The following is an 11,115-nucleotide window of genomic DNA, read 5'->3' as shown; positions in this document are numbered from 1 at the left end:
CGTCTCACTTTCTTTGAATTGATATCTCCCATTAGGATGTTGGAGTCACTAGATGGAGCACCCTTGAGCGGCCCACTCAGTGACTCCTAAAAGGCTGGGTGCTTTTAACTGTTTTTTGGTGCATAAGGGCAAATGTCAGGACCTGTTCCCCCACCTGAAGGCGCAGGGAAGCAACCCTCACCTCCACTGGCAAAAACCCCAACATACTGGTGGTAACCTGACAACTCTAGACTAGAACGGAGTCTAGCCCATCTCCAGGAAACTGGTTCCAGAGCCTAAGCCGTGCATTCAGGTGAACCTGGCTATATGTAGCCAGCAATGCTCAGTCTAATGTACTAGCTCCTTTCTTCCAGAGAGGTGATGTTCCGTGTCCTAATAGCTAACCTCTGTAGCCAGGGATCAGACCGCCAGGGCCTCCATCCCTGACTGCCGCCTCACACACATTGCACCCGACCCCAATGTCAAGTCTTGCGGGTGGCGACCCTACAGTCTTCTCTTTGGGCTGTGCCGAGCCCCATGGGCTGAAGCCTGACCACCAGATCCTCTCCTGTGTGCTCCCCCTTCCTAGGCCCAACTCCAAGATGGGCCCATGGTAATACTAACCCAGGACGGGCACACTGGTCCCATACTTTTTCCCTAGTAGTTGACTTAATATGTATATTTAATATATGTGTATTTAATGAAATTTGTATTTCACAGCCTTCCTGTACCACAACAACAAATCCACAGTTAATGATTCTTAACTAACATTCATGTGCAAATGTGTGCGTTCAGGTTCGTATTGTGGCAGGTCGTCCCATGCACTGCCAGGTGCCTGGTATAGAATACACCATGGGAAAGAGGGCGGTTCAGACCATGCTAGAGGGTGCTACAGCCATCGCCTTATCCTACAGTGGCATTCTCTACATCGCAGAGACGGATGAGAAGAAAATCCACCGTATTCGACAGGTAATCTGCTGGACAAAATGTCCTTGTAATCATATGAATTTTAAGGTTCTATTAAGCAAAGCTGAATCCTGGAAATCTAAGGTAGGATAAATTCAAGCTTTTTAATAAAGTAATACTATCCAAATATACGAAAACAGCAGCCAATATTACCTTATTATTTAATTTAACTCTGTATAAAAATATGAAAATTCAAACTCACAGATATTACCCTCTTATTTCTAGCAGGTTATCATATTGTTACTAAGGTATTACGATACTATTACTAATTGTTTTTTTCCTCATGGGGATATCTTTATTTCCACATTATTATCTCCAGGTTTTGGTCCCTTATTATCCAATTGCATAAATCTCAGTTTAATATTACTTAACCGTATCCACTGTTGTTACTATGATATTAACTGGTTTAGTAGTAATAACCACTAAATTACCACATTATTATGTTCTTATGTCTGCCCTTCTATTACTACTTTATTATCAAGATGTAACAGAAAGTGCCAATGTGCTAAACTTTAAGAATAATTTCTCTATCTACCAAAACTCCAGGTGTCGACTGATGGAGAAATTACCCATCTAGCCGGAGCTCTATCTGACTGTGACTGCAAGGTACCCATCACAGCTACTTCATTGTTGTTTTCAGTCCTTATCAGTCATTTTGCTCAGCTCACTAAAGTACTCGAATTCAGAATGAATGTACAGCATCCAAATAGTGACGTGTGAATGCAATAGGATGTGAGAAAGAGAAGCGTCTGGACTCCTTTAAGTTTCCTGAAGACGTTTCACCTCTCATCAGAGAGGCGTCTTCATTTCTACAAATCAAATAATGAAGAGTCATAGGTATTTAAACCGTAGTGGGGGGTTGTCATCACATAAGTCAGGGTGTGAATAATGGCATGGGAAATTATAACCAGAGGTTTTGGGTGAAAACACAAATTTTCCCATAATAACCGACACAGTGTGTGTGGTTTTGCTCTCAGGTCCACAACATATTAAATCTCATTCTTATTCATGCTTGGAAATTCCTCCCAGTTTTCTTTAATTATGTCCAAAGCCACCCGTGGCTTCCTGCCAAACAGCAGTTCAAAGGGAGAAAATTCCATGGAGGTCCAGGGCACCTCCTCCACTGCAAACAAAAGACTTTGACAGCAAGCCCTATTGCATTAATCCTCATGAATAAACATGCGACAAATGGACTTTAAGGCACTCCACCAGCCCATCGCTCTGGGGGTGGTACACACTGGGCCAAAGAGACTTAATGTCCAGTAATATGTACAGCTCTTTTGTGTGTGAGACATAAATGAGACCCTGTGGTCAGTCAGTACCTCTTTTGGGATTCCGACTCAGGAGATCACCTGAAACAGCGCCTGTGCCAAGCAGCTCTGCCATCCACAAGAACTTATACAAAGCAATGTCCCCATGCACTCTGGGGAAATGTCCTGATGAAGTTCATACCAATGTGCTTAAACGGGACCTTCATTAGTGGTAATGGACGCAAAGGCACCCATTTGATGGCCGAGTGATTTACCAGTTGACATTCCAGGCAGGATGGACACCAGGACACATCCGGTGATGAGCACAGCCCCACACATTGCTCCACCAGTTTATTAAACCCAGGCCTTTCTATCCCTTGAATTAAAGGGTGCTCTTTTAGGACGTAACCACAGCTCTATGCATGTTTCCCTTTTGTCTAATTTCCACCACATATTTTACATATAATGGGTTTTTTTAAAAGTCAAAAACATAGATTTTTATTTGCTTTTTCTTGGAACAGGATGCCAGTTTGTTTCTCCACTATCACTCCCCTGCAAAATGCAGGTGCAAACCTTCCTGGCACTTCACTATGCCTCCTCTCAGCTAACCTTTGTAGCATCAGAATTCGAGGTCCTCTCTCCACTAAAACTAATCTGCAAAATGCAGCACCAAACATTGCCGGTGCCGGGATGCTAGCATCATTTGCTTCTACTCCACCTTGCTGATCATGCTTACGTTAAGTTCTCCCATTATCCAAAATATCTCCTGATCTCTTCTCCTGTCAATCAATTTTGCCAGCATATCCACTTCACGAAATCAAATCTGTGACCACCTAATCAAGGTTTACGGGCCCCCTGTCTTCACAAGCCTGCCTACTAGTTATATAGTTGCAACTGTCTTCGACCTTCTTCACCGCCTTCCCAAAAAAGGTATGCCTTCTTTGGTGACCTGCCCAGCCCAGGAGATTCTGCCAGTCCCCTCTTGAGACAATTCATGCTCAAGCCATCTGCCATTATCTACTAGATAATATCTATTATGCTGTCAAACCTACCTGAGGATGTGATCCCAACTAGTGAAAGAATAATAGCTTGCTATTTCTGGACTATGCAGGAGGTCAGCACTGAATGTTACTGGAAGCCCACACACACAGACCAGTACTTACTCTTTGACTCCCAACACCCTCTCGAACACAGAGTAATCAGGACCCTGCAACACCGAGAAGAAACTGTTCCTTCTGAGCCAGAAGGGAAAGGAACAAACTAAAGAAAGCTCGTAAAACACGTGGTTATCCCAAATGAGCCCTCATTAAATCAGCAAAGATGCACAGGAAAGAGGGAAATAGAACATTATCATTCCAGTCACCCAGCCATTCCATTTGAGAAAAAATTGGTTTATCCCAAGGACAAAACTTCCAAACTAAAACTAAGCAACATAGTATACGCTGTGCAGTGCAGCAAGGAGTGTGTGGACTTCTACACTGGAGAAACTAAACAGCCACTCCATAGAACTGCACAACATAGAAGAGCAACCACGAAAGGACAAGACACAGCTGTACACCATCTGCTAAAGGACTCATTTGATGATACCAAAGTTCACATTTTGGACTTAAGATGGTTTTAAAAAGGAGTGCCATTTATGTTCACTTTGAAAGACCATTTTTGAACAGAGGTGTGGCTTACAACACCAACTGTCTTCCACGTACAACGCAGTTTTGAGATTCCTTCGCCGGTCCCTCAACCTGCTCACATCTTACAGCAGGGGACCCAAAGAGGTCACATGACAGGGTGAAGCAAGATCTCACAATGGTCTCACCCAAAGATCTGGTGATTATGACACACCTTTTTTTTAATCACACCTTGGCTAATGTGATGAGGCAAATGATTATGGTTGGTCAATGAGAGGGTCACTGACCAAGAGATATCCCCCACTAGGGTTTAAATACCTGGGACTCTCCATCATTTGATTTGTAGAACTGAAGAAGCCTCTCGGATGGGATGTGAAATGTCTTCACAAAACTAAGTCCAAACTAAGTCCAGTGGCTTGCTTTCCAAGCTCCTTAGACTACCTTAATCTGGATGACTGAGAACCTGAGACACACATATATGAGACGAGAATTTCTTGTGTTGATGTTATTCGTTGTCTCTCATTTGGCTGTCCCTTAGAATGATGCAAACTGCGACTGCTATCAAACAGGAGATGGCTATGCCAAAGATGCCAGGCTTAATTGTCCTTCCTCTCTGGTTGTGTCTCCGGATGGGACGCTGTATGTGGCTGATCTGGGGAACATCCGGATTCGAGCCATACGACGCAACCAACCACCTACGGGTGTGTATATAAAGTGTAGGCACATACAAAGTAGACGTGCAATAGAGGGTTTGTATGTCATGTATGTTAATAGGCATACACCTATCTCATGGATGTGTAGTTAAGGTGATCAGCAGAATAATCAAATAGATTTACAAAGAGAGAGTACCTGCGTAAGTTATTCAGTTATGCAGGTATTCATGTAATGGCAAATGACATAGCCTATGCAATATTGTATGAGTTTAGAAACAAAAATATTAAACAATAATAGGTAACAAAAGTAACATAAGAACATAATCTAAGAAGATAACAAAGAAAACAAAAGAAGTCACTGGTCTGTCTGTCTTTTGATTTGTGTATTCAGGCTCTCTGGCTTCAGGTCCCAGTTCCTATGAAGTGGCCTCTCCAGCCTCTCAAGAGCTCTATGTGTTTGATGCAAATGGAACTCACCAGTTCACCATGTCTCTGGTCACTGGAGACTACAAATACAACTTCAGTTACAGGTTGGTGTTTGCCGGGATTAACACATTTCTGTGACTGTCATTGCGGCACTGCTTGGTTACTGAAGTTTTCCAGTAACCAAGCAGGTTTTCCATTGGTACCTACTTGGATCAACTCGCCACTAATAACCATGACTCGACTCGAGTTGACTGGTTTTCCATTACAACCCAGTACTACCTTGTTTGCGTGCTTGTCATCATAGCAATGCTAATGTGCGTCCCACAATGTAATTAGTATGCAACATGAACGCTACAACAAAGGCTTGTGGGTTATTCTCACTTGGGGGAACACGGCATTGTTTTTTGTAGCCTTGTCCTTCATTGGCGAGTTTCAAAAATGGCTGTTTTGATTTTTGTAAATGAGACGCTCTCATGACTCATTGCTAACCAACCAATCAGTTGCATGCAGTGTGACGACATCACATTTTAGTACCTGCTCGGAACTCTTGGAACCCAGGCCGGGGAGAGGAAATTACCCTTGGCCATCTGTGCCTGTGTCTATGGACCACCTTAAACTTAAACGGCTGGAGAACCAGATACCACCTGGTGATCCCGGCATTGGCTCCCCTGCAGCTCAGCCACAGACCACGCCACGGCACCATAATAAATTTGCATTACCTTGCAAAATTGTTTGACACGACAATGTTGTTTAATGTTTTTGTCCTCTTTTGCTGCATCTTACATGTGTTATTCATTTCTGCACACACTCAGCAATGAGGAGGATGTGACTGCGGTGACAGACAGCAGTGGAAACACGCTCCGCGTCCGCAGAGACACTAACAGGATGCCTGTACGTGTGGTTGCTCCCGACAATCAGGTGAGTACTGAGTAGCCTTGTTAGCAGATTATGAGCGTGTATCCTTGATTACCTGTGATTCTGTGTGTGTGTTTAGGTCATTTGGCTGACCATTGGGACTAATGGAGGTCTGAAGACTCTCACAGCTCAGGGTCAGGAACTGGTCTTGTTTACTTACCATGGGAACAGTGGCTTGTTGGCTACCAAGAGTATCCAAATTGGCTGGACTACCTTCTATGAGTGAGCCACTTTTTGGATTTATAGTTGAATTCTGATCAATGGATGGACAGATTAATTTAATTAATGAAACAAATTCAAACTCTTCTGACAGAAAATCACCTTAAAATGATTGTTATGCCTTGAGTTTATATCTTGGTGTAACCTTTAAATTTCTCTACTTTTTGCTGGGTTGTCAATGAGTGAGTCTGAGTTTTTATCTGTGTATCCACAAAGCATATTTCACCTAATGTCTGTTTCTTACTGTATCCTCACCATCCTTGTAGCTATGACAGTGAGGGTCGTTTGACTAATGTGACCTTCCCTACTGGGGTGGTAACCAGTCTCCATGGCGACATGTCGTCAGGGGCTGTTGCTGTGGACATTGAGACGTCAGGGAGGGATGAGGACGTTGCCATAACAACTAACCTATCATCAATAGACTCCTTCTACACTCTGGTACAAGGTAAGAAGCTAATGCAACCAGAGAAGGAAAGACAGTTTCCAGAGACACTCTTTATTTTACAGGTGGCCTCGTGTGTGCGAAGCATACTAAAAGGTTTAGTCCAGGCTGAATTAATAATATGGTCTTTATTCACCTCTTTATCTCTTAAAATCAGTGCATGGTTCATAGTAAATTAAATTAGTTACTAACAGTTCAATTTCTCATCAGTTCTCATAGGAAGGCTTCACACACTGTGCCGTTTCCACACTTTCCCTGATCGATCAGTACTCTGAAGCAGTATCAGGAATCAGTGACTAGCCTAGTAAAGCTACCTGGTGTTAAAAATGCACTATCCTTAGCCACAACCACATGGACACAATACAGCGTAGTGTCCATGTGGTTGTGTCAATTTCACACCTAAACATGTTAATACATATGATTTTTTTAAATACAAATGTATTTACCCCCATCTGACATCCTGTCAAAGCATTGCTTGTCATCAGATTTGTTCTGTTTGGGATGTGTGCAGTTATATCAGCAGCTTGTGTTAGTTGTGTAAAGTTTATTTTAAGAAAAGATCTGACATGAGGAAATGTACAAGCTGCGGATTGATCTGTAATTCCATCTGCTCTAATAATTCTAGATTTAGGAACTGCAAAAGGATCCTTGTCGTCCTTCGTGTCAAACTTTCGACCCTAAACGCTGAGGGGGGGAAAAGTAATTTGGTGTTGTTAAATCTGAACTAATGAGCCATTTGAAGTGAGGTTGGCAATGATTTACTTCAGAGTGAGCTGTGCACAAGTATTGATCGCAACATGAGTTATTCAGAGCAATTGACAAGTGTAGCATTCCACTCCATCAGTTCATTCATTCTTTTGCCTGTGAGCTAGAAAAATGAAAACATGACATAGATGGGGCTGCAGGGCTGACATGGTAGACAACATGATACAGAAGTAGAGAGACTGGATAAAGAGTACTTAGTAGAAATGGAGCGTTGGGAACACAGGGTCTTGGTTGTTTCAGAGATGGTCTGTAAGGACTGTGTGTTTCTCTCGTTCTCCCTATCTCTCTCTCTCTCTCTCTCATGTATGCACACATAACGGCCTTTAGTCCTGTGAAAGGTCAAGGAGGATCTAATTAAAAGAGGCTGGGAGATGTTAATACATGCTCTTTGCTCCATTAGCAGCCTCAAACGCTGCCCTCTCGGTTGAATTGCGTGGTTTCTCCCCTTACATTTAGCACTTTATCTCCCTCTTTGTCTTGGCCTTTATGCTTCGCTGTCTTTGTTTTTGTCTCTTTCTCCTTCACCCTTGGGTCAGCTAAGAATTAATACTGGCTATATGAATTAATGCCTTGGAAAGTATGCAATAAAAAAATGGTTCATTCATTATGTGATTTCCTTTTGAACAGACCAGCTTCGTAACAGCTACCAGGTGGGGAACGACCATTCACTGAGGGTGATCTATGCGAACGGGATGGACACGCACTACCAGACAGAGCCTCATATTCTGGCAGGTGTGTTTTGAGCATAGTGCCTTTAATTTGTAATCTACGAGAGGATCGTAAGCTGTCTTTATTTTGACTTATATGTATATGTAGTGTGTGGAAAGCACTGGTTTTGGGCCATCTACACATGTTGAGATTTCTGCTCCCTGCCTCTGCAGTAGAACAGACTCCCATGAAAACGTCTCTGAACCACAACTGACTCTGTCCTGTTGTTCCCTTTTCTTTGTGATTCTCAGCGCTCTGCAGCTAAACACCTGCAGAAAAGAGCTGTCAGAATTATTAGAGTTAAACAAAACTAACTCAAACTAACTAAAACTAGACATAAAAAACATTTTAAACAATTGAAACAATTTTGTGAAGTTGGAAAACTAACTAAATTCAACTAAAATATAAAGGAAGTTTTAGAAATGTTATCAGCACTTCACTGTCAGCCTGCTGAGGCTTTGACATGTTTGTTTAGACTCTGGATGTTAACAAGACTGTAAGCTCTCAAAATTCCTGTGATGATTTTCATAACTCTTGCCACTTATGCATGCTCTCCATACAATAATATTTAAAAACACTAGAACTAAACATTTCCAACAATAAAAACTAATTGGTGAATATAAAACTGCTGGAATGGTGCAATGTTTGTTTCACATGTTAGGATTTGATTTGAGTATATTTTAATCCGACCAAGATTTTCAGATAAAAAACTGAAGGAGAATTGTTTTGAAATGATTGCCTAACTATGTGTAAGCTTGACAAAGCATGTTGTAACATTTTGGAAATAAAAGGAAACACTGGGAGGTAATCAGTCACTAGAGAACCAGAAGTAGAGGTGTAAACATCTTAAGTTATTTCAGTATTTTTACATTTTAGTCTCAGAAAATAAAATAATTGATTGTTATTTTAGGTACAGTTGTTTGTATTTTATACCTTACAGGGATCAGCCTTGAACCTCCCATTAGAATCTTAACCCAGTTCTAGAAAAGATCCTGTGTAAAATGAAAACTTATGCAACCATATTTTTGTCTCAACAGAACATAGAAAACCAATTAGTTTTTTACTGAGGAAAAACATTTTTAAAATTTATATTGAAAAACAAAACAAAAACAAAAAAACCTCTCACCTTTGAATTTATGGACAGCAACATGTCTCCAAAACGTTTGGACAGGGCCACGTTTACCACGGTGTAGCATCCCGTCTTCTTTTGACATTCGTCCATAAACATGTGGAAGCTGAGAGTTTCAGTTGCTCAGATGTCCTGCGTCTTTATTGTATGTTTTGTTTTATGTGCCCATTGGTGAAAGGTCCCGACTGCAGGCAGGCCAGTTCAGCACCTAAACTCTTCTACCATAAAGACATGCTGTTTTAACAGATTATCTAGCTGCAAGGCCTTCCCTCAAACAGATGTCGTCTGTGTGGGAATATATGTTGTTTTAAAACTTGCACATACCTTCAGAGTTGTTGTTGCCTTCCCAGATTTGTAAGATGCAGGTTTCATGTGTAGTGTCGACAAAAGCACAGCTTTTGGGTTTTTTTCTCTGTCTCTCTTCCACAGCATGTCTTTCATCCTGTTTTCCTTCTTTCACCCCAACCGGTCGCAGCAGATGGCCGCCCCTCCCTGAGCCTGGTTCTGCCGGAGGTTTCTTCCTGTTAAAAGGGAGTTTTTCCTTCCCACTGTCGCCAAAGTGCTTGCTCATAGGGGGTCATATGATTGTTGGGTTTTTCTCTGTATTTATTATTGTGCTATCTACTGTACAATATAAAGCGCCTTGAGGCGACTTTTGTTGTGATTTGGCGCTATATAAATAAAATTGAATTGAATTGAATTGAATTTACTTTGCATATGGTAAATGGACTGATTCTTATATAGCGCTTTTCTACTCTCTCTCAAAGCGCTGTGTACAACATGCCTCATTCACAGCAACTCATACAAGCACTTCTAAACTCAAGTGCAAACTAACCAACATTCACACTCCGATGAACGCATTGGAGGGCAACTTGGGGTTAGTATCTTGCCCAAGGATATTTGGCAATCAGTAGCTGATCTGCTCTACCACCTGAGCCACAGCCACCATCTTCATTGAGATTCTTGTACACTAAACCATCAGGGCTTCACATGTTCTCATACCTATGTAGGTGCTGCTAACCCAACTGTTGCGCGGCGTAACATGACTCTGCCGGGAGAGAATGGCCAAAACCTGGTGGAATGGAGGTTCAGGAAGGAGCAGACGAGAGGAAAAGTCATCGTCTTTGGAAGAAAACTCAGAGTGAGTGCTCTTTAGCTCAAACTTTAAATAAGCAGAGACCAATAAAACCTACAGTTTGTTGTCCATTTAAATCAAACTCGGGTTGGTTTTCCCGCTTGGTGCGCTTCGTTTGTGCAGGTGTGAACACAATAATCGCACTGGGGTACGGACCAAAACAGCCGCAGTGTTCCTGGTGTGGTTCTAAATTAACTCCAGTGTGGTTTGTTTATGGTTAAAAAGAGATAAACGTAAAAAGTATAAGAATCCGAGGTGCACATCCATATTCTCCAATGTTTTTTGCCAAACCATCATTCGTTATTTTGTTGTTATATATCAGCATCCACCATCAGCCATAGATGTCTACAGAAGGTGTCTGTAGTGTGATAGCTCATGCATTCATGAGCAGAGGGGTACCACCAGCTGTAACAAGTATCTTAAAGAAAGGTGAGAGAACAAACAAGTCTATCACAGAGACCGACAGAGACTGAAATCCTAAATCTTTGCTATAAGGCTGTAAAGCTCACATGGTACTGAGTTATGAGACTGCAATCACTGTATCCATTTTTTAAGTACCATCATGTAGGTTACAGAGGGGTTTCACTGTCTGTATATTATAGGTGTTTTTGTTCTTGCAAGCTGTTAGGAAAGGAAGAACAGCGATTTGACTGCAGCGCTTTGAAAATGACATGACACACTCTCTCCCAGCCTAGCAGGACAAAATCCTTTTTGTCATGTGGCTACAGTGAAGTTGAAAAACACAGCTGAGTTGCTCTCAACATGGCCCAATAAGTAATAATGAAAGTGTCACCACAGGTGACCCATTACTCATAATAGGGAGTGTTCTGTTATGAACTAGCAGTAATGAGTTGTAGATGTGTTTTTATTACTGAGTGTGCAGAGGTAAATGCACTGATTCTT

The 11,115-nt window shown here is 41.9% G+C and overlaps 1 protein-coding gene across 12 annotated transcripts in view; it reads left to right on the top strand.

The window, feature by feature from the left end:
* The window catches only part of tenm3 (teneurin transmembrane protein 3), an 869,227-nt gene that overhangs the window by 823,473 nt on the left and 34,639 nt on the right, over window positions 1–11,115 (top strand). For all 12 annotated transcript variants that reach the window (XM_025908309.1, XM_025908318.1, XM_025908317.1 and 9 more), the window contains 9 exons: window positions 775–948; window positions 1,492–1,551; window positions 4,359–4,521; window positions 4,865–5,003; window positions 5,712–5,817; window positions 5,894–6,036; window positions 6,300–6,478; window positions 7,868–7,972; window positions 10,088–10,218. In XM_025908309.1, the coding sequence (XP_025764094.1) occupies window positions 775–948; window positions 1,492–1,551; window positions 4,359–4,521; window positions 4,865–5,003; window positions 5,712–5,817; window positions 5,894–6,036; window positions 6,300–6,478; window positions 7,868–7,972; window positions 10,088–10,218 (1,200 nt within the window). The remainder of the gene's footprint in view (window positions 1–774; window positions 949–1,491; window positions 1,552–4,358; window positions 4,522–4,864; window positions 5,004–5,711; window positions 5,818–5,893; window positions 6,037–6,299; window positions 6,479–7,867; window positions 7,973–10,087; window positions 10,219–11,115) is intronic.

The sequence above is a fragment of the Oreochromis niloticus genome, linkage group LG6 (assembly GCF_001858045.2).
Source record: "Oreochromis niloticus isolate F11D_XX linkage group LG6, O_niloticus_UMD_NMBU, whole genome shotgun sequence".
Lineage (NCBI taxonomy): Eukaryota > Metazoa > Chordata > Actinopteri > Cichliformes > Cichlidae > Oreochromis > Oreochromis niloticus.
This window is presented reverse-complemented; position numbering and strand designations above follow the sequence as displayed.